Source organism: Mastigoproctus giganteus, chromosome 9 (assembly GCF_048544385.1).
Source record: "Mastigoproctus giganteus isolate SK-2022 chromosome 9, ASM4854438v1, whole genome shotgun sequence".
NCBI lineage: Eukaryota > Metazoa > Arthropoda > Arachnida > Uropygi > Thelyphonidae > Mastigoproctus > Mastigoproctus giganteus.
The window spans coordinates 191688494-191713990 of NC_143583.1; the positions used below are offsets into that span (position 1 = coordinate 191688494).

General features: G+C 36.6%; 1 protein-coding gene across 3 annotated transcripts in view; it reads left to right on the forward strand.

Annotated features, from left to right (window-relative positions):
- Positions 1-25497, forward strand: part of Dlic (dynein light intermediate chain) — a 240292-nt gene that overhangs the window by 146746 nt on the left and 68049 nt on the right. For all 3 annotated transcript variants that reach the window (XM_090381830.1, XM_090381831.1, XM_090381832.1), the window contains 2 exons: positions 10990-11091; positions 17536-17628. In XM_090381830.1, coding sequence (XP_090237956.1) covers positions 10990-11091; positions 17536-17628 — 195 coding nt within the window. The remainder of the gene's footprint in view (positions 1-10989; positions 11092-17535; positions 17629-25497) is intronic.

Genomic DNA, 25497 nt, shown 5'->3' on the forward strand with positions numbered 1-25497 from the left:
TCCCCTAAAATGCCTAAAGGGAAGTGCATGTTTACAGAAGAGATGAAAAACAAATTTCCATGTTTTGTATCTGGCCGAGAGGAATGGGAAGCTGAATGTAAAGTTTGCAGAATGGGGACATATGTTTCAGTAGCCAATAAAGGGGTTGGTGATTTGAAGCATCACATTGAAACTGAGAAGCACAAGAAAGCAGTTAAAGGTGAGGCCTCTTCGGGAAAGGTTACAGATTTTTTTGTCAAAGCCGTCGGTAAAATATTATTATTATTATTATTATTAGCCATATGGTGCAAGGAAGCCCGAGGCTTATGCTGCACCAGCTAAAAAAAAAATTCCCAAGTTACCCAGAGAGAGAGAGAGAGAGAGAGAGAGAGAGAGAGAAGTAGAAAGGAATCACCAAGAAAGAGAAGAATGATGATATCCAGCTCAGGACCCTGGGTGTGCCAAGACCATACTCACCAGATGTTAGCCCCTGGGGGAAATAGAATATGATCTGGCTGCTGCAGAGGGTATCTTTGCTTTTCACACTGTTAAACATCATAGTAGTTACAAATCAATGCATTGCACAACTGTCATATTAAAAAATCTATTTTTTGATTCTGAGATAGCAAAAAGATTTTCCTGTGCTAGAACCAAGACAGAAGCCATTGTAAACTTTGTACTTGGAAATCATTCTCTTAATGTTACTGTAAAGACATTAAAATAAAATTGCATACTGTGGAGTCTCAACTGATGGAAGTAATCATGGTTTTGAAAAAATCTTCCCATTAATTATTCAGTATTTTGATATAAATGAAGGAGGGTTACAAACAAAATTAATTGAATTACAGAAGATGCCTAACGAGACTGCAGATACCATTTCTACGCATGTTAAAGAAACTCTTGAAAAAATGGTTTGTGAAAAATGTATTGCATTCACTGGGGACAATTGCAGTACAATGTTGAGGACTGAGACGAAATGAAGAAGGGAGTAATGTCTTTGCAAAATTAAAGAAATTGTTGCATAACAAGACTTTGATTGGAGTGGGCTGCCCTGCACATATTTTGAACAATTGTCTTTAGAATGCCGCAGAACTTTGGGAAGTTGATGTAGAGAATATTGTTTTTAAAATTTACCAGTATTTTCATGATTATACAGTCCGGACTGAAGAGCTTAAGGAATACTGTGAGTTTGTTGAGATTGAATATAGACAGCTCCTTTCTCACACGACGAGGTGGCTTTCATTATTTCCAAGCATCACAAGGCTCATAGATATGTTTCCAGCTTTACAGGCTTATTTTCTGACCCAAGAAAAACCTCTCATTGTGATTAAAAGGTTCTTTGAAACTGGATTTAGCAAGATTCATCTTTGGTTCGTGCAATCACTTATGAGTGTATTCCATACACACATACAACAAATTGAAAGAGAAAGTAACTCAGCTGCAGAAGTGCTAGATGTCTTAGTCTCAGTGAAAGAAATTATCTCGAAATGGATGGATCACAACTTCATGCCATTAAGAGTAAAGGAAATGCTATACAAAAAACATGATGAAGGACTTGTACTTGAATGTGAAAAATTTTCTAGTGATACAAAAAATCTGTATAGAAATTGCATGAAATATTTAGATAAGTGGCTTCACCATATGGAATCCATTTCCTGTTTTATGTGGATGAAAATGTATGCAGTACCAAACTGGAACAATGTAGAATGTTCTATTTCCTACTTGATTGATAAAGGGGTAACAATTGATGATGTTAAGTGTTTTGACCAATTTAACAATTTTAAGAAATTTTTTGAGGATCAAATGAATAATAAAGACTTTAAAAACATGCTTATACATGTTTTTAAAGTGGGCCAAATATTTTAGTAATTCAAAAAATATTGAATTCCATTCAGAATTGTTAAAAATTGCCCAGTTTTTCTTTGCAATTCCTCCTCACAATGCAAATGTAGAGAGTATTCTCTCTAATGCAAAGTCAGTGGATGAAAGAAAGGAATAGGTTAAATGTCAATTCTGTAAAAGGTATTTTGTTTTTGCAGTACAATTTCAAACATATGTCATGCATTGATTTTTACACATATTTGAGAGGCAGTCCAGAGCTATTGAAAGAAATAATTTCTCAAGACAAATATGAATGTACTAATCCTAAACATCAGTAAATGTGGTTTACATTTTCTTTATTTTATTATTTGCATAATATATTTGTCCTCTTTTTTTTTTTTTTTTTAATCCAAGATGAACTTTTTGTCCTCTTTTATTCGCCTAAAAACATGTAAATGTCCTCTTTTTACGAGTGCAGAAGATGGTAACCCTACTTTATCCATTGTAGCAGCTTACTCTTAATGCCATACCTCTCCAAGTTGTACAGCAGTTTTCCATGTGCAACAGTATCAAAAGCTTTCCTGAAATCCAAGTATATGATATCAAAATTATTTTTGGCATTCAGTTCCTTTGTGACCGCATCATGGTATCCAATCAAATTGGTCAGACAAGACCTCCCTTTAACAAACCCATGCTGTATCTTAACTATTACTGCAGTCTTGTCTAGATGATCTTGCAATGCTTCTTTAACCAGTGATTCCATTATTTCCCCTGGAACACAAGTTAAACTAACAAGTCTATAGTTACTTGTGTCATCTTTTGAATCCCCTTTGTGAATTGGTGATGCATTTTCACACCTCCAGTCCATGGGGACCTCCCCCGAGTCCAAGAAAGCTCTCATAATTATGGCTAAGGTTTTGCTTACTTCCTTTGCTGCCTCCTTTAATATAACTGGATAGATCCTGTCCACCCTTGAGTACTGCGTACAGGTCTGGAGGCCTCATTTTAGGAAGGATGTAGATTTGCTAGAATGTGTACAGAGAAGGGCAACAAGATTGGTGAAAAGATTTTTCACTAATCTTTTCACCTTTAAAGGACATTGTCAAGTGCTTGACTCTGAAGGCTCTCTGGCAGCCCTTCTGAACTCCATGTAGAATTGGCAACAAGACAGTCACCAATCAGCATAATCCTTAGCAAGATTGGATACCTACAAAATTTTCTGATAGGATTAAGTTGTAGATCGTTGTTGGATTGCACTCCCCTATTCCCCACTTTCTCATTTTCTTACCACCCTAAATTGACAAAAAAATTGTAAAAGTAATAAAAAAAATTTAATGCCAAGGTCCTTTTTTTTTTTTTTTTCCCAAGGAACAAGAAGTTTAAACAGGTTATCTAGGATTCTTTGGGCCTTCTATCTGTTCAGATCCATCATTTGGTGTATGAGCATACTGCCAGTGTGGCAGACACTACATTGAGGAGTTCTGCCAGCATATTAAATCTAGGATGGGTGAATGCTTCCATGTTATTATGATTGAGGATTTGGCTAGAAGTGACATGATCTGCCATTACATATCTGAATGGCAGAACATACATCTAAATGTCACATAATAGATATGTTAATTTTTAACATATCTGTTAAAGTGAAGACTTTAATCAAATTTTTTTTGTATTAAAAATACACACCTGTATGACTGCTAATGAATTGATATACACTTTTTTTCTCTTATAATTATGCTACCAATTTATTCACTCTAAAAGTTGATACAGGTAGTCTTCAAACTTATAGCTGATTATTTTCATAGAAAACATGCCATAAGTAAAAATCAATTTTCCCATAAAAACACAGATAATAAGGGTCATGTTCTTGACCAGGAGTCCAGTTTGCAAATGTTTATAGATATAAATACAAGTAACATATATAATTAACTATCAGTCATATATGAAGATCATGTGTTCCTAAAAAGTAGTTCAAAAAGCAAAAGTTAATAATTCATGAGTGATTTCCCATAGTTTTAATGTTATAACAAGAGATATGTTTTAAAAATAAAGAGCAATCTTAAAAATGCATGACAACTGGGATAACCATAAGATATTTGTCCAAACAATAAAATTTAAAACTGTTTTTACCAATAATATTTTAAAATAATAATAATATTCATTGAAATATACAATAAAGGTGGAAGCAGTTGAGAAGCCATACTTAAAAGTTAGTAAAATATATGAGTACACAAAATCATTTTTGCTTAGAAAAAAATTGCTATAGCATTGCACACACACTTCTGCAAAACTGCATCTTTAGCACATCAGCTTTAGAGTTGTGTATGAAAATGGTATTAAGCAGAAATAAAGAATTGCAGAAGTAACACCTTTTTAGCTCATGTTTCCAATTTGTTAACCACCCAGCCCCTCTCTACAAGTCAAATTGTAGTATGGCTGATTTGAGAGGAAATTGACCTAATTATTTATCATTATCATTTTGCCAGCAATATGCTTTAAATAAAAAAAAAAAAAAAAAAAGGTAAAGTGCAGATGTTATCAACCCACTGCAGGATGGAAGCCTCCTCAACAATTCATGTTGAGGGAAATGGACCATAATCTGCCACGCTGGTCCAGTGCGGGTTGGCAGATCGACTGTATTTAGCAGTCAGGGGTTTGAATCCCGGTCTACTCAAGGAGCGTGTGCTACTGCACTCCCGCTCCTGACCACTCGGCTATGGAGGCTCTAAAAGGTAAAGTGCAGCCATTATCAACTCACTGCAGGATGGAAGCCTTCTCAACAATTCATGCTGAGGGAAATGATCATAATCTGCCATGCTGGTCCAGTGCGGGTTGACAGATCGACCATATTCAGCAGTCAGGGGCTTGAACCTCGGTCTACTCAAAGTGCGTGTGCTACTGCACTCCCGCTCCTGACCACTTGGCTACTAAATAGTGTGCTATATTGTAACTTAAATTTTAAAAAAAATTGGACTGTTTTTTTTTTTTTTTTTATAATCTAGTACAATGACAACCACAAGGTCAGAGGAACTCACAAAGTAGAGAGAGTACAAGAATATCACCATATTTAGCAGTTATCTGGACTTGAACCATGGTCAACTCAGACATATATACTGTTCTGCCCTTGTGCTTGGACACTTGATTATGACAGTGTTAAAACAGTGCCACTTACACAATATTCCTGTGCTTAATGCTGCTTAACTTCTTCAGTGATCAGGCATGAACTTGTGCATTTTACATAATGTATGGTTCATAAAAGCTGAAAATATTTCATTCTTACTCATTTTACTTTTCCATGACTCTATGAAGTTATGCTTCATTGAGTCATGGAAAAGTTTGTAAGGTGAAGATAATGAGTATGTAAGTAGTGTCTGGTGTCAAAAATCTTTGTTTGTAAAATCAAAAGTTCATAAATCAGATGTTTGGGAGCTCATATTATAATTACTTTCACAATGCACCCTTGCTAATTTATGGCTTCTTTCACTTTTAATTTAGTGGTGTTTATGCAATACAATTTCTTGGGCATTTGATCTTTCCTTTTATAATCTGTACATATCGCTTTATGAAGTTTTCTTTTATCATCATTTTGTCTTATGAAATAAATTTGAAATACGATATACATGTATTCTGAAGCACTGGATGTTCCAGGAAACAGACTGTGTGAGTTGTTGTGTGCAGAAATGACAATGGAATTGACTCAGAAACATGCCTTAAGTGCATGGTCAGCCTCTCATCAAGGTATTTTTAAAAATATATAAAAAAAGTTTGATTTTTTAAAATGATTTTGATGTAATGTAAATTTTTAATTCTTACTATTTATGTACTAGCACTATAATGTTTGGACAACTATAAAATGATAATATCGATAGCAATTCACTAAGTGATATAAACGTGGGTTAATATACTTTAAGAACTGCTTCTCTATAGGATGTCTGCAAAATGTCACGAAAGTTAAGTGCCAAAAGTTTACTACATGCTGGTTTTGCATTAATGATTTTAAAGCAGGGCTTGCACGGAAGTCTATAATCTGTTTAAGTTTCTTTCTTTCAACTTTGGAAATACTGTGGTTAGTGAAAGAAGTGAAGTGAAAGTGCTGCAGAAAAACTCAGGCTATGAATCTTCTTATTGGTCAAAATGGCACTTTTTTTTTTTATGTAGACTGGAAGTTTTGAAAAGCAAGTGTGATAAGTCGCTAATTTTCCAAATGTGTTTCCTGGACTGTTGCATACAGTTTTTAAAAAAATTGGTAAGACACAAAAAGAGCAAATTACAAAAAACTCATTCTGCTGTCACAAAGCTTGTTATTGACCTCATCTTTTTATTTCTTTCCCATAAAAAGAAATTTGTATAGAAGATTTAAATTAGACCTCCAGCTTCTAAAGTTGGAGGTCTAGTTTTCTTATTAGATTAAACACACTGATTTGCTTTATCTTAACACTCATGGTATACAATTTATTATTTCTCACTATGCACAACATAATGATTTCTGTTTTTAGAAAAATACATCCTTCCCCCACTTGACTGGATAAGAGATATGCCAATTTCTGGGTGGAGGCTACGATACTTGACAATTGGATTGGTAGATAAGATTCATTTTTCCTGCCTCCTTAGTCTGAATATTAACTTACTAGCTTCTTTCCTATGGCGTTTTGTCAAACATACTTTATGAACGTACGATATGCAGCTTAGGGATTTGAAAAATTTTATATAAGATGCTATTGCTAACATATCTGAAATTTTGGCAATCAAGTTTAATTAGAATATTATTTGTATTTCGAAAGTGTTACAAAAGGATTATATATTTATTGATATTAATAAAAATACATGGGGAAAGAAAATGTTGAAAACAAAAAATATTTTTTGTAATACCGCAATGGTAATTTGTGATTCTGGAGGAAATAAACATGCTGATTCCGAAAATCACCATAAAAAGTCTATCAAGTCTTCATCAAAAGATGTACCAATGTTTAATGTTAAAATAAAGGTGTATATATACATATAATTCAAGTTTGTAATACAAGCGTAAAAAAATATTATACGTTCTCTATAACTAATTTAACTTTGGAAAAAATATCATAAATCATAGCGAAGTAGTTATATTTCAATAATACAGGGTGTCTGGGCTAGAGGTATCCAAAAATACACACATATCTCAGCATCTCTAAGGTGTATTAAAATAATTTTTTTGTTATTATACAGAGTAACTCACCAATTTTTTATGAAGGTTAGTAAAGTTCAATATGGGCACCTTTTGTAGCTTGACAGATGTCAAAACGATACTCGAGCTCTTGCCAATTGTTTTCCAGCATCTGAGGCATTATTAGAGCAACTGCTACAATGATACGCTGTTTCAAATCGTCCAAGTCCCAAACTTTTCTCTAGTACACAGTCTTTAATAGTCATATCTATGAGGAAAAAATGGACCGATGAAGCCATTTTTGTGCACTACTAATCAGACATTGACTTTTGGTGTGTCCCTTTCATTTTCGATCACTTGGTGAGGATTATCTGTACCCCAAATGTGGCAAAATGTGACGAAACAAATCTTGGAGAGATTTCCTATCGACTGTGCTTTCGTTTGAGAAAATATAATGAGTGGTTCTTGCATTATAAGCTGTTATTTTTCAATACCTCTATCCCGGACACCCTGTATATAATCAGCATACCTGTAATTGTCTTAAAAATGTTTGCTACTAATGGATTTTCTCTTGTATTCCTGCTTACTCTCCCCCACTAGGAACCAGCAGTAATCCCCATCATTACAGGATCCCAGTGACCTTGGTACTGCTTTTCCATAGTGGAAATATCTTGATGAAATCGCTCCCCTTGTTCATCTCTCACATCTTTCAGATTTTCAGAGGAAAATTTGAGATGGGAATGAAGAAAATGAATTTTAAACGACATTCGACAGCCCATGTTTTTGTAGCACTGGAGTAAATTAGACACCAATGTTTCATAGTTTTCTTCTTTCCTACCCAAAAAACCACGTACTACTGCCTTAAATGATTGCCAAGCTGCCAATTCAACCTCCTTTAACTGGGTTTCAAACACATTGTCTTTCAGGAGTTTCTTAATATGGGTTCTATGAAAATTCCTTCTTTAAGTTTGGGATATGTTAAATTACTTCAATGTTAAATGGAAACACACTTCTCAGGTATGCAAATCTGTTGCCTTTTTTTATCTATCCAAGTTTGATGTGCAGGGGTGGAAGAAGAACCTTGTTTGATTGTATTAAAGGAATATATTTTATATTACGTTGTCCTGTATGAACGTGTCCCAATGTTAAACAACCTAATGTTCTTCTGTTGTGTGGCTGTCCCACAAACACAAAAAACAACGATATTTTGTGAAACCCTCCTGCAAACCAATAACCTTCGGATCACTGCATATGTTCCAACCATAATCCTGGTATTTTATAGCATGTAGAACCTTAGACATGCTTTCATGGCTTTCTTTAAGTCCAACTGAATGAAACACAGGAACTGATGGAAATTCATTGCCATTATGAAGAAAAACCTGCTTTTAAACTTAATTTTGAGGCATCTGTGAATAAATGCAATTTATCTGGCTTATGTGCAACACCTAGTTCCTTCAGAAGTCCAATAATGTCTGCAAAAACACATACTGTCCTCCATAGCAAAAAATTTCAAAAACTTTTCATGTCTTTTTCGAAACACTGAACTCTGTTCCTGCTTCGAGTATATTCCACTGCTGTAACCTAGAACCTAACAGTTCAGCTTGTTCTTTTGGCAAATTTAAGTCTCGAACCAAATCATTAAACTCGCCTTATTTGATTAAATATACCTCACTACCTGAGCTTACTAGCTGATAGTCGACATCTTGTGAAGTGGTGGGGGCTTCCAGGGAATCCTCAACTTGAACTTGATCACTATTATCTTTCCTGCTACTGTTATCCCAAGTTTTGGGGCACTGGTACTGGCAGTCATCACTGTGTGGAATGGGCTGAATTGCAGAGGGTTTTAGATATAATATAGCATGTATGCTTTTTTTTTTTTAGACATACCAGATATATTTGTCATACAGAAGTAGCAATCAGATGGTTCTTGCCAAACCATAACCAATCCTAAGGTTTGTCGTAATACAACACTTGTGAGTTGCCCAAGGTTTGTCTTGATCACTAATTTTTACATCTGAAATAAAAAGAATATGAAAGTTTTTTAATGTCGTAGATATATTTTCTTTTATTCTCTGGGGTAAACTGTCCACAAACACAACAAAAATTGTCTGGATGATTGATACACTTTCTATGTGTGTTCTTTTTAATTCATTGGTGAAAAAGTAAATTTCTGAAAAAGTAAATTCAGTTTTGAACTCTACAATATAAAAACAACACAAATTCAGTTTTTATCACTACACAGTACACAGACGTGGCAACTTACTAGTTCTACTCTTGTGAAAACATAAAGGAAAAATATTTGCAAATCGGAAGGTAGAGCTGGAAATTATTTTACTGCTACTGCAAGGGTTGCAGGCTGCACCCTCCTACTCTCGAGGGGCTGTTTATGTTTGGAGGATGGATTTACAACCCTGAGAACATGTCACGATCAGTTAATACTGGAACACCTTGGCACAGCCTACAAAAATCCTCACAAAAAAAAAAGCTAAGTGTGCTCTCTTCAAATTGTTGCATCAGAATTTGAACTTAAGAACCATAAGTAGAGTCTGGTTATGTTTATAGAAACAGAGGCCAGATTCTATTGCTAAAATTAAGAGAATTTGCTGATATCTGTTAAAATAAATCAGTACATCATACATTACTGGCTAGATTATGCAGAATTGCATATTTTGTTAAACGTAACTCCCCCCCCCCCCCATTTAATAACTATGATGTGATGTGAAACTCATGATGATTTTTGAAATCTATGTATAAAAATTGGTTAAAAACAGCATTTAAGTTTTTGGACGTAAAAATAGTGTTGGCTAGTGGTATTAGTGGTAAACATTTTTCTCTTTGTGTTTCTGCTATCCTAAAGTTATTCATGCATTTAATTATGAACTGTTATAATTTTTACAGCCATGTCAAGTTATAAAAAAATGCTATGTTAGAAATTAGCAAAAGCTTTATTTAATTATATGTAACCATAAAGTTAACAGTGTGATGTATTTGCAAAATTTAGAGAAATGAGATAATCAAAAAAAGCTTGCTAGTCTTTTTGTCATTTAAAGGATATGGATGTTTTGAATGATACCAACACTCCTTACCGAATACTATGGAGTCGCAATTAATTTTTTAAATATCAATTGTGAGAATATCTTTAATGTATTAATGCTATTTTATAAATTATGGTAAAACCAAAAATAGAGATTGTTTTTTGGGCTTATCCAGATAGGTATTTCTTTGTCAAAATATGGTCCTTAAATTTTTGTCATTATTTCATTTAGAAATATTATCTAACTTGAAGTCCATATGTGAATATAGATTTGCTAACAGCTTTTTGATCAGTGGACATATTTTAATGAAATTTTTTATTTGGACTTGTTAGAAATGTTTATTGAGCTAAACCAAATTTCACTAAAATTGGACAAAATAGAAATTGGACAATTCTTGTTACTTTTTCCCGTGCAATTTCTAAGTAAAAATGAAGATTCATAGATTAAATGTAGGTTTAATGCAGTATTGTTAGCTGAAGACAGGCTGTGCATGTTTTGAATTTATTACTAAGATGATAATCTTAGTAATTAATTGGACGCCTCCGTACCCAGGGGAGCAGCAGTGCATAGCACACGCTTCTTGATTAGACCAGGGTTCAAGCCCATGACCACCAAATACGGAGGAGGCGGAAAGGTCAGGGAATGACCACTGTATATCCCCAGAGCAATATGCTCCTAAAATGCTCCTAAAATTGCTAATGCTCCTAAAAAAAAAAAACCAGATAACAAATAGCAATAAGTAATTAATTGATAAGGAGATAACTATATTTACTTTTCATTTGTGTTAATTACAGAGAATGGGAAAAAAAAATTTAATTTAAGAAAAAAATCAAATGCAGCTGAAATGTAACATCCTGTGTAAATTAGCTGACTTGTTTTATATAACTATAGGTTCGGACCTTTCTTATCATATTTCATCCTTATCTTTGAGATTAATTTTTATATGAGTATTTATATTAAAATTCTTTTTATTGCATGTATAGCATTATATGTTAGATAAACTTCTTTGTATTTTCACAGCCCATGCAAAGGGAAGCAGAAGTGACTGCAGATGATGATCAGAGTTTTCTTGCAAAACAGCAAGGTCTACTTAATCAACAAGCACCACCACCTGGACGACCAGTAAGTTCAGAGTAACTTCTTTCCTTAATTTTTAATGTGACGGAAGAGTTTGTAGGACAAAATTAGAACCATTATTAGTGTAATCACATATTTACGTAGCACAACAATTTAGAAACTGTGAAAGCATTTTAGATTTAAAAAAAAAAAAAACATTATATTGAGCATTATAGCTCTGGTTCATACTATCAAAAAAAAAAAAAAAAAAAAAATTTGACCACCAGTTATACCCCAAATACTGGGTTGTATTTATTAAATTGTCAATATCCCTTTCTAATATATCAATAAATTAATTTATTCATATATTATATTATAAATTATCATTATCCCTTGCACATTTTTGTCCTTATACATTAGCATTTGCATTAGTAGAGGCATATGATGCAAGAAAGCAAGCTTATGCAGCATCAGCCAAAAAAAAAAAAAAAACCCACTTCCATTTCACCCTTCCATTCGTTCGAAATACCTGTCCAGCTGAGCCTTAAATTTATTTAGGCTATCAACTTCCATAACAAGGAATGGAAGTCTGTTCCACCAACCAACTACCCGCTGGTTTTAGCAAATTTCCACACATCTATCCTACATCTGTCTTTCCTCAATCTGAATTTATGCCCTCTTGGGTGATTATTCTGAGCAAGAGGAATAATCCCATCGGCATTGAGCATGCTCAAACCATTCAAAGCTTTATACACCTCTGTCAGATCACCTCGCCGGTGCCTAGTCTCCAGACACTGTAATTTGCAAAACTTAAGCCTTTCTTCATAAGAGCAACCCTTTGTTCCATTCACTAATCTTGTTGCCCTTCTCTGTACTCGTTCAAGCAGCTCTACATCCTTCTTGAAATGAGGCCTCCAGACTTGTATACAGTACTCAAGGTGTGGCCTGACCAAACCTTGTGCCTTATACAAGGGAATAATCACCTCCTTATCCCTGCTAGAAAAATTCCTGTATATCATTGACAAGACACCATGAGCTACTCTTGCAGCCCGTCTGCTCTGCTCAGAGAACTTCATATCTGCCTGCACAATTACTCCCAGGTCCTTTTCATTCTCTACCACTGTCAGTGTAGTATCACAGAGTTGATACGTTAGGGTGGGATTACTGCTTCCCATATGTAGTACTTTACATTTGTCAATGTTAAACTTCATTTGCCACCTCTCAGCCCATCTGCTCAACCTTTCCAGATCCTGTTGCAGCAGCATAGCGTCAGTAGTGTCCCTAACAACCCTGCCAACCTTTGTATCATCTGCAAACTTGGACATTAAGCTTGATATACCATCATCAGTATCATTTATAAATACAGAAAACAATAATGGACCCAATACTGAACCCTGAGGGATTCCACTAATAACATTAGTCCACGAAGAGCAGTGTCCATTGATTACCACTCTCTGTCTTCTCCCCCTCAACCATCCCTTTATCCATAGCAGCAATTTGCCTCCAATGCCACACTGCTCCAATTTGTGCAGCAGTCTTCCATGTGCAACTGTATCAAAAGCCTTTCTAAGATCCAAGTATATAATATCAAAGTTATTCCCTGCATCCAGTTCTTTTGTGACTGCATCATAGTATCCAATCAAATTGGTCAGGCAAGTCTTCCCCTTAAAACCATGCTGTGTCCAAGCTATAACTGAAGTCATGTCTAGATAATCCTGCAATGCTTCTTTAACCAATGCCTCCATTAATTTCCCTGGAACAGAAGTTCCCTGGAACTAACAGGTCTGTAATTACTTTTGTCTCCCTTTGATCCTCCTTTGTGGATTGTGGTCACATTTGCACATCTCCAGTCCATGGGTACCTTCCATGAGTCCAGGGAAGCTCTCATAATTATGGTTAAGGGTTTGTTTACTTCCTTTAATATAACTAGATAGATTCCATCCACCCAAGTTGCCTTTCTTATGTTTATCTTCAATAATTTCTCCTCCATTTTACTCTCAGTTTTTACAAGATTATCTAGCTTACTGCCAGAGTTGAATACACCTCTGGCATTCCCCTCCCTGAATAACTCCTCATGTGTGAATGTAGATGTAAAATATTCATTTAATTTGTTAGCTACCTGAGCAGGATCATCAACAGTTGAACCATCGATGTCAAGTGGACCAATCTGATTCATCTCCTACCTTACTTAAGTAAAGAACTCTTTGCTGTTTTTCTTTGCATCATTTCCCAAAGATTTTTCGTAATCCGCTTTCACCTGCCTAACCTCCTTTCTAATTTGGTTACAGACCAGCTTATATCTATCATAGGCTTCTGTGTCACATGTTAATTTAAATGTATCCCATGCATTTTTCTTCTCTGTCACACATCTAATTAGTTCATTTGACATCCATTTAGGCCTAAACCTTGAACAATTTCTTTGTTGGTATGAAAAGTCTAGTAGCTTCCAAGATTAATTCTTTGAATGCTTCCCATTTTGAATTTGCTATTGGTAACATCATCAGTTGGTCCCACCGTATAGAATTTAAATACTGTCTCAGACCACCATAGTCACCTTTACGAAAGCAAAAACCCTTCCCATTATCCTTGATTATCCCACTTTAGCACACTATGATCACTGCCACTTAGTGGTTCCTTTATCTGTAGATTCTTGATGCATGAAGAATCACTACTGATAATCAGATCAAGAGTATTACTCCCTCTAGTTGTCTCCTGAACATGCTGCTGTAATACTATGAATTGTATTTGAGTCAGATTCGTATTATAAATAAACAAAAACAGGTTGAAGATTGGATGGCATCAACGGTTTTCTGCCTGTATTGTGTATATTGAGATGCAGAATTAGGTTGGGTGGTGGATAAGGAAATAACTGTGTAGAAAACAATCATCCAATAAATCCACAAAAGCCTTGCTAGTGTGTGAGTGACCAACCCACAAATTCCAGTAAATATCATGGAAATTAAAATCCCCCATTATAAGACACTCTAATTTACTGGCCCACTCTATTTCTCTGCACAATTGCTCATTATACTCATCAGATTCATTAGGCCTATAACACATGCCTACTCTCATTTTTCCTTTCCCAGTGCTTATGTCACACCAAACAGACTCAACATTGCATTGTCCACCCACATCAATTGGATGCACTTCCTTAGATTTTATGTGTTTCTTAACTAACAGCATAACCCCTCCTCCCTTCCTGTCCTGTTTATCCTTTCTGTACACATTGTACTCCCCAAATTCCAGTTCTGCACTGCTTATGTCTGTGACACCATGTCTCTGATATCCCAACAATATCTGCCTTTGATGTCTTGACAAGCACTTCAAGCTTATCGAATTTATTAACTATACTCGATAATATATATATTGCAGTTGGCTTGTATCCGTGTCTCCAGGTTCCTTTTCTGCTTATCATAAAACTTGCAACAATTGTAAAGAAGTTATTAATTAACCCAACATCCTCCGTAGTCAAGTGGTCAGTGGGGGTGCAGAAGTACATGCTCTTTAAGTAGACCAGGGTTTAAGCCCCTGACTGCTAAATATGGTTCGTCTGCGACCTGCACTGGACCAGCACGGCAGATTTGTCCATTTCCCTCAACGTTAATTGTTTGAGGAGGCTTCTATCCTGCAGTGGATTGATAATGGCTGCTGCTTAATTAATCCAAACTTGATTTTTAACAAGATAAGAGTGAAAACTTGCTTATTGTCCAAATGCTAGTTAAATCTTCTGGTTCCCATGCCAGATCTATTGGCTGCCACCACTGTTACATCCTGATGAATTGCATTCTCGCATAAAGATAAAGCTGACTTGTTTAGCATTCTACTTTTCTTCTGAATATTGTATCAAACAACATCCTCTTACCATACCAAACAGACTTCACTTGGTGCGGCGCCTCCGTAGCCAGGTGGGCAGGAGCAGCAGTGCATAGCACACGCTTCTTGATTAGACCGGGGTTCAAGCCCGTGCCCACCAAATACGGAGGATACGGAAAGGTCAGAGAATGACCACCGCATATTCCTGGAGCAATATGGCCTTAGTTGCTAATACTCCTGAAAACCAAATAACAACAACATCACTTGGTGCCTCCTATAGTCTTCCCACAGAAGGGAGGTAGAATTCCTAAAAAGAGTGACAAATCCTCCCTTTCAGTTATCATTCCATTGCACTTAACCTCTATTCTTTTCAGAGTAATGGAGAACCCCATCAGCTGCTAACTGTTAACCTGTCGGTGGTAAGCCACCTGACTAATCAAGTTTCTTTTAAAATTTTGGAGAAAGTTTTGGGGGTTTTTTTTAATTCTTCTTTGACAGTACCAATACCTCATCCTTTGTTAATGTATTGCAATATGTATTTTATGTAACTTTTTATTTTTTCGTACAAAATTAAATATTTTAAAAAATGATCTGTTTTTTACACCTTTTATTTTCAAAAAAAAATTAATTTTGATGAAAATTGAAATAAAATTATTTAAATTATTAGATATAAAATAACCTGCATAATCTATTAAACCCTTATTTTCCTCAGTTTAAAAGACTATTAAGTTCTTGAAATTTTAAATGTGCTCAAGTGCATGCATTTCTGCTTATTTTGTGTATAAATACATTTAAAAAATTAATTTATATATGTTATATAAATTAATTGCTGCCTAACAAATAATGCTAGGGACCAAGTTTATACAGTATCAGCAAAAAAAAAAAATAAATAAATAAATAAACCCTACCCACCTCATTCGTGCATCATCTCTAATAATTTCTCTAATTCTTTCTGAAATTTATTCAAACCTCCCACTTTTGCAGCAACACTCAATAGAAGTTTGTTCAAACAATCACCTACCTGCTGGCTGAAAGCTAATTTCCACAAAATATATCCTCCAGCCATCCTTTCTCAATTCAAATTTATGTCCTCTTATATGTGTTGGCTGAGCAAACTAAGGATCCCATTAATGACTAGTTTACTCGACCTGTTCAAAGCCTTAAATATATTTTATATAGTTATTCTCTTCCATTTTCAAATTTTTTCAAAATTTATTTCATATTTGATGCACTTCACAGCACTCGAAAGTTTAAGTTACTTATGTTGCTCCTGCGGAATAGCAGCCATCTTGAACGAGTATTGGATTTTTGTGTTCTCGTCTTTACTATATGTGAAAAAAACATTAACTCTTTCAGAAACAATTAGGTAAGATGTTTATTGAACTTGTACGAAAGTAAAAACCGTAATTGGAACTATAACCAAATGTGATTTGAAACTTCATGCCACTCACTTGACAGGTTCTCTTCTCACTCTGCAAAACCTATAAAAAATTACTTCAGTGATGATAGCAGTAAAAGTTTGTTTATATTTAGAAAGGTAGAAAAAAATTTTTAATTGCTAATTAATGGTTAATGCAGAATTGTTGTTTTTGACGGTCACCTCTCAGGTGACCTACTTCTACTGCTGATTTAAACTGTCTCAATCTCAGTGTTCCATTATCAATGATTGCTAACATGAATTCTGCCAGTGTTGATTAGGCTTATGTTACCTAATTTTGGACAAATTTGATGAAAAAGTATGGCTGTTTTTTGCATTTGGGTATCCAGTTCTTCTCTCTCTCTCTCATTTTCAGCCAAATGCAGGAACGGCTTAACCTTGGCATGTCCTTTAAGCCATTACCACCACAACTGACATGTCTAACCCACCACCTAACTCATCTCACTTTGACGGTTATGTTCCTGTAAATGTTTTGGGGTATCTCACTGGGTGCAGTGTTCTCTGCATTCACGAAGTCTAATACTACTATTTCATGTGCACACGAATGTCAGGTGGTCCTTCAGTTTCACAGACTTCACTTTGACGATTATGTTCCTGTAAATGTTTTTCAAATGTTTTGGGGTATCTAGCTGGGTGCAGTGTTCTCTGCATTCACGAAGTCTAATACTACTATTTCATGTGCACACGAATGTCAGGTGGTCCTTCAGTTTCACAGACTTCACTTTGACGATTATGTTCCTGTAAATGATTTTCAAATGTTTTGGGGTATCTCACTGGGTGCAGTGTTCTCTGCATTCACGAAGTCTAATTCTACTATTTCATGTGCACACGAATGTCAGGTGGTCCTTCAGTTTCACAGACTACAGCAGTCCTGCCACCTAACATGCAGTGTTAAAACTTGTGCTATTTTGGCAGCCACGTTCAAATTTTCACTGACACATTTTGTGGGTATGTTTCAGAGCAGCCTTTATATTATATATATTTCATTTACAGTATATTCATTTTGTGTTATTTATGCTTTTCTTTAATTACAAACCAGAAGTGTGAAATATAACCCATAAATATTACATTTAAACTTTAAAAATGTTATTAAAATGAAAAAACCACCATATAAAAAGTCTTAATCAAATTTGCAAAATTTTAAAAATTGTTTCAAATTATTGTTTTTAACAACATCTTTACATTACTATATTAATGTTACTATTTTATAATAAGTTATTTCAAATTACTTATTTACCTTTATAATATTTATTTTGCAGCAGGAATCTCCTATCAGAAACCCTGCTGGGGTTCAAAAAACTTCAGAAAGAAGGCTCACAGGTTCACCTGGTGTTCAGGCATCACCCAAAAAGGTAATAGTTATTTCAGCTATTTATCATTAAAAAAAAATGTTTGGTATTTTCTCTTCATTTGTGAAAGCTGTCCCCCCCCCTTTCTTTTCCATTGTAAAATCTAGTCTACAATTAAATTATATTTTATTTGATTGTGACTATGCTTAGAGTATGTGAAATAAGCTGTAAATCTGTTCTTTTTGATATACACTGATTGATCACTGAATTATGACCACCCCTATGAATGCGATCCATTGATCACATGAGGTACGAGAGTGCACAGTTACTTTATCTATGCTACCTACGTAGCATAGATAAGGTGTCAGTAGTTCAGTAGGTAGTAAAATTCCGATCGTGTGGGTAAAAGGAAGGATTTATTGGACTTTGATAAAGGACAGATTGTGAGAGCTCGACGAGCTGGTGCCTCGATTTCCCAAATGGATGAACTGGTGGGGTGTTTGAGAGCCGCCGTTGTTAAAGTGTATCAGGACTGGTGTCAAAATGGTCAAACAATGATCCGACGGCAAAACTGCAAAGGTCAGCAAAAGGTTGATGTTAGAGGTGAGTGCCAGGTCCAATGACTCATACAGGTGAACAGGTGCAGCACTGACTGTTGAAGAGTTGACTACCCAATACAACATGGGCTAACCCGGAACAATATCTGTCATGACCATGCATTGCACATATGGACTATACCAGCAGACAATCCCTACAGCATCCTCTCCTAACCAAGGTTCATCGGCGTAAAATACTTGCCTGGTGCAAAGAGCATGCAAGTTGGATGTTAGAAGACTGGAAGGAGGTGTGCTGGTCGGATGAGTCACATTATTTATTCCACACTGTGGATGGTTGTGTACAGATTTGGCGTCAACAACATGAGGCTCTTGATCCATCATGCATGGTATCAAAAGTGCAGGCTGGTGGAGGCAGTTGTATGGTGTGGGGCATGTTTCACCGGCAGGAACTTGGACCTCTGGTGCATGTGGAACAACGTATCACTGGTCTCTGCTATCATCAACTGCTTGCTGACTGTGTACACCCCACTATATTACACTTTTTCCTGAATGGCGATGGTGTCTTCCAAGATGACAATGCACTGAACCATTGGGCACTTCATGTGCAGGAATGGTTTGAGGAACACAGTTCTGACTTCCAGCATATCGATTAGCCTCCGAACTCTGCCGATATCAATCCCATAGAACACTTGTGGGACACTATGGAAAGGCATATCAGGTGTCTGGCTACACCAATCGCCTCCATACCTGCATATCTAGCCGCATTACACACAGCTTGGTTGGCCATACCTCCCGAATGCTTCTGACATCTTGTTGAATCAATGCCACGTCAAATGGCTGCTGTACTGAGGGCAAAAGAAGACCTACGAAGTATTAGGTAGGTGGTCATAGTTCAGTGATCACTCAGTGTATATACAAGGTGTGGCAAAAATTTTGGGGATTAATTTTATCGGGAAATAGCAGCTTAGTAGCAAGTTGTTGCAACATGGTTGGTGATCCATCTAGACCTAGTAATGCATTAAGTTGTGCATAACTGCAGTCAACGTGAATTAGCATGCATTGAATAGAAGATTAAATGTTTCACTTGCAATTTTTCCCATTCTAAATCAACATCGAACATACACATTGTTAAGCACACTCTGACATTTTGATATACAAGATATGAAACATGTCTTCATTATTATCAGATAATCAATGAGAGACTTCCATAAATGAGTAATCAGCTTACTGTGTTTGTGTGGAGATAACAGTAGACATGTCAAAATGTATTACACTTTATCCCAGTGCACTCTGCTGTCTCAATGTTGAACAATAAGCATGATCTGGAATTTTTATAAAAACATCATGGAAACATTATAAGAATCTGTGAATCTTGAAAAGGCGTGATATAAAGTACATGGAAATTTGCCCTTGTAAATTTTAGAAAAATAGTTTCAAAAAATATATCGAAATATCAAGAATCTATTAGATGAATTAAAAGATTTGTGGTGCCTCCGTAGCTAGGTGGGCAGGAGCAGCAGTGCGTAGCACACGTTTTTTGATTAGACCAGGGTTCGAACCTGTGAGCCACCAAATAGAGGATGCGGAAATGTCAGGGAATGACCACCGCATATATCCGGAGCAATATGGCCTTAGTTGCTAATGCTCCTAAAAACCAAATAACAACAACAACATAAAAGATTTGTATTAAAAAAAAAATGGTAAATCTGCAGTAGTGACTGAAGGAAACATTGGGAAATGATTTAATGAAAAGGTTTGAGTGAGACAGTGCTGTACCTTATCACCAGTTTGTAATTTTCATAGACAAAAATGAATATAATTTACTGACAAATTTTATTGTATGAGATGTAAAGATTGGATCTTTATTATTAGAGGATAATATTTTATTGTTAAAAAGGAGCCCGTAAGATCTTCAAGAATCTCTGAATGAATTAGAAATCGGTTATAGAGAATATGGTGAAAATTAATTGAACAAAAACAAAAGTTATGAAAGTTGGGTGAGACAAGAAAACTTTAGATTGTATTCTAATTAATAATTTAATGAAGGTGGAATATTAGATATACAAATAAAGAACAGAATAAGTGAAACCAGAAGTATAAGAAGCCTTTAAAAAGGAAGCCACTTGGAGCAATAGACAAATTAGCTAAAAGATAAAATTAGTTGTAAGAATAATTAGTAAGGATATTTTAACCAGTGGAACTAGTTAAAAATTAAAGGAGGGGAAAAATCTATAAAAAGCTTTATCAGAAAAAAGTACTCATGATTTTGAATGGTCTTGCTATATGGCACTTATGTAACTAACAAACATGTGATAAAGAATTTATCTACAACAATAATCATAGGAACATGATTAGCCCAGTGGTTATGACACTGGACTACCAATATCATGGACCCAGGTTCGAATCACACTGCAAAGAGAGCGAAAAAAAATTTTTTTAAATTGCAAAAGTTGCTTCATCAGACCTACCTTCCCCGAGGTTGAAGTGATTGCTGAGGCAGAGAGTGGGACGATCTGATGTTGCTCCCATAACTACCATCCACCACTGGATGCAAAAATCGAAGCTAAAACAGGTCCACCTCCATAGATGGATGAAGATGAGAAGTAGAAATGGCAAATCTATGGTGCAGGATAAAGTCACTCACATTCAGGCCTTAGGCAGTGGAACAAGTGGCTCTATCTGCCCTATGGCTACCACATCTGAAGGGCAAGACCACTTAGCCCAACCATCTGGAAATGTTTCCTGCACAACCACGCTAGTGACCACCCAGGAAGGAAAAAGAAGCCAATGCATGAGGTGGAGCTTCAATGTATACATTCATCATGCAAGCATACTAATGAAGGTAGAGACAGACATGACAATGTACAGGACAAAACTACACACCAAGTGGTTGGAATGGCTCCCAACCATTCAGGTCACTGAACAGCAAATAGCAGACCAGAGACAGACCATTGTCAAGAAGAATTTGATAGCTCCTGCAATCTTGGAAAATATCAAGAAGGATGTGAGAAACCAACAACAGTAAATACAGACTCAGAAGAACCAGAACTGAAGGAAGAACAACAACCCAATGCAGCCAAAGTGGAAACAGTCAAGGTTGTGATATCTAAAATAGAAAAAAGCCATAGCAGAATTCAAGGGAATAGATTCCACAAGGACCCATACCGAAGCAGACACCCAGCAGAATCCTGTGGCAACTCACAGACCACCTGAATAAGCAAATAATACTAGATTATCTCAACAACAACAACAAAGCAACACTAGACACCATCTGCACATCCATTTACTGTGCCTCTGTAGCAGCTACCAAGATGAACGGAAGGAAAACCAGAGAATGACATAACACAAAACACGAAGATGAGGTACCATTAGCCTGGGAAAGAAGGCTACTACAGAAGATAAAAGAGATAAGGGTGAAGATAGGCCATCATAGGCTTCTGTATCACTTGATAATTTATATGCATCCCATGCTTTTTCTTCTCTGCCACGAGTGTCATCTTACATCCATTTAGGTCTAATATTTGATGAAAATTTCTTAGTTGTTATGAAAAATCTAGTAGCTTCTATGATTATTTCCTTGAATGCTTCCCACTTAGAATTTGCTAATCAGAAAAAGGAAGGCCATCATCAAGAAAGACAACATCCATAGCAAACATGAAACCTATAATCAGCAAATCAAAGAATACCGTGACGCACCCAAGCAGAAATTCCTGGCACTCGGTAGGAGACTTTGCCGTTACAAGGAGAGTGTCTAGAGAAAAACAGATAATAGGATATTTGATGAAAACCAGAGAGCCTTCTACAGGAGGAGAGGGCAGGCAATTGACCCCTCAACCAGAAGATACTCAAGGAGTTCACGGGAAACCTGTGGAACAGCGAATTTAGCCATAACGGCTGTGCCTCCGGATAGAACTAGAAAGGAAGAAAACCAGGTATCTAAAAGAGATGACAGAATAGAAGATTTGGGAGGAAGAAGTACAACAGTCAATCAGGAAGTCCCACAACTGGCAAACCCCAGGAATAAATAACATCCACAACTTCAGGTTCAAGAAGTTCAGCTGCACGCACAGGCACAGAGCAGAGCAGTTCAACCAGGTAATAATGCACCCTGACATAATCCCAGTCTCTGAATTAAGGAATCACCTACCTGAAGGTTAAGAACAAAGACACCACAAACTCAGCAAATTACAGACCAATCACCTGGTCAAAATCCTGACCAGCTTCATAACTAAGAAGATATCAGACCACTTGGAGAGCCAGAACATCATGGCCAAGCAGCAAAAGGGATGTAAACAGAAGAGCAAAGGATGCAAGGAGCAATTGACCATTGACTCTGCAGTTATGGAGCAAGCCTACAAGAAGCACCACAATCTGTACATGGACTACATTGACTACCGCAAGGCCTTTTACTCCATGTTTGATAGAGACACTGAAGACCTTCAAAGTCAACCCAACACTAACACACTTCCTACAAGCAACCATAGCAAAGTGGAGTACCACCTCAAGGTTGAGAACATCACCCATCAGAAGAGGAATATTCCAGGAAGATACCCTGAGCCCACTTTGGTTCTGTCTAGCACTGAACCCACTGTCCACTATACTCAATAACGGCAAGTACAGATGTATCCTAAAAGAAAGGAGGAAGAACTTGTACACCTTCTCTCACCTGATGTACATGAGTGTCATCAAATCCTATGCTGCAACTGAGGATCAACTCCAAGAGCTGCTTCAAATCAACAGAGAGTCCAGCACAGATATTGGGATGCAGTTGACCTAGACAAATTCATTACTCATGGATTACATCAAGGATATCCAGTCTGACAAAACTACCAATTTCTTCACCAGCTGAAGACCAGTAAAGAGATGAAGCCATGACAGAGGGTGAGACATTCAAATGTCTGGGGATGATGCAGGCTTACGAGTTAGAACATAAGGAGAACGAGGCCCACCTAACTGAGAAATACCATCAGAGACTAAGAAGCCTGCTAAAGTCAAACCTGAATGGTGGGAACATGGTCACAGTCACAAACACTTACACACCCCCAGTACTAACATTCTCCTTTGGGATCATAGATTGGACCAACACTGAGCTGAAGGAGGTTATGAGATGATCAAGAGCCACCAACACTACCTGAAGTCAGCCATCGAGAGACTGAGACATAGTCCGTAAAGTATGGAGGGGTTTGAGCAACCTCATTGAACAAAAGAAGGTGATTAAGAACTTGTAGGATTATTTCCAGAAAAACACAGCACCAATCTACCAAGTCATAAAGATGGACAAACGGCACTCAACAAGGAGACCACACTCACACAGACAGAAAGATGGGCGAAGAGGACACTCTGTGGTAGACACTACAATGACCTCCATCAAAACTACATAGCTTAGATGGCTCACAAAAGGAAAGCTATTCCCTGAGACTGAAAGATTCATGCTCGCTATCCAAAATCAGGTAATTAATGCCAGGAACTACAGGAAATATATGCTCAGAACCCTGGAATAACAGATGACACATGCTGTCGATGCCATCTGGCTCGCTCCAGAAATAATCCAGCACATCACCGCAGGATGCAGGGTGATCACCCAGATAGAATATATTCACAGACACAACCAAGATGGTGAGGATAATACATCAGAAGCTAGTGCAAAAATACCAGCTGATCAAAGAAAGTTTACCATATTATAAGTATGAGCCTTAAGCCATGCTAGAGACCACTACTTACAGACTATACTGGGACTGTGCCATAGTAACAGATAAGATGATCCCACACAACGGACCAGACATAGCCCTAATCAACAAGAAGGAAATGGCTACTTACCTGATTGACACAGCTGTGCTCAATACTAGCAACCTCCAGGAAAAGGTCAGGGAGTACTTAAACCTAACACAGGAAATCAAAAATATATAGCATGTGGAACACGTAATAATCATCCTGATCACTGTCACCATCGGCATAGTGCCAAAGAGCCTCCATAAGAACCTAGAAGCAATAGGCCTCCCAGAGAATACTTATATGGAACTCCAAAAAGCTACAATCCTGAACATATGTAGGATAGTGAGAGGGTTCTTCAACCAATAGTAATAATAACAATAATAATAGTAACCGGGCACAACAAAACCAGCCCATGCACTTGGTATCAGTACCCATCACAGGGCAGGAAAAAACTCCATAAAGGAGAAAGGTTTTTTTTTTATAAGAATAACCCCACAAAGAACCGTGCCATAATGAAACAGAGGCCCTGCAGAATCCTCTAACAACCCACAGACCACCTTAATAGGCAAATAATTCTGGATTTCCTTAACAACAACAAATACCATCTACTACACAGCCATTTACTGTGCCACTGTAGCAGCCAACCGGATAAATGGAAAAGAATCCAGATAACAACAGAAAACGTAATGCAAAGACAAGGAACCACCAACCTGGGTAAGATTATTACAGCAGAAGATAGAAGAGCTAAGAGTGAAGGTAAGCCAACTGACCCAATTCCAATGGGATAAAACAGAAATAAGAAGCTGATCATAAAAGGGAAAGCCATCACCAAGAAAGATAATATCCACAGCAAACATGAAACCTATAATCAGTGAATCAAAGAATACCTTGACACCCTGAAGTAGAAAACCCAGGCACTCATCAAGACACTTTGCCGTTACAGGGAGAGTGCCCAGAGGAAAACAGATAACTGGATATTTTATGAAAGCCAGGGAGCCTTCTACAGGAACATTGGACAAGATTTTCATTTTCCTCTATCCTGAGTGTAGTACCACACACTTGGTACATTCCCCTGAGATTACTTCTAACCATATGTAGTACTTTACATTTTTCAATGTTAAACTTCAATTGCCATTTCTCAGCCCATCTGCCTAATTTTTATATATCTAGTTGCAGTAGCATACCATCATTACTATCATTTATCACCCTGCTAATTGTATCATCTGCAAACTTAGACATTAAGCCTAATTTACCTTCATCAATATCGACAACAATGAGCCCAGTACCAAACCCTGGGGACTCCACTAATAAAAATTAATCCATGAAAAATAATGTCCATTGATAATATATCTCTCTCTCTCTCTCAACCATCCCTTTATCCATAGCAGTACCTTGTCCTTAATCTGCTCTAATTTGTACATCAGTTTTATGTGCAACAACATCAAAAGCTTTCCTGAAATCCAGGTATATTATATCAAAATTATTTTTTGCATCCAATTCCTTTGTGATGGCATCATAGTATCCAGTCAAACTGGTGAGAGAAGATTTCTCATTCACAAACCTGTGGTGTCTGAAGTATAACTGCGCTCCTGTCTAGATGGGCCTGCATTACTTCTTTTACCAGTAATTCCATTATTTTCTCTGAAACAGAAGTCAATTCTTG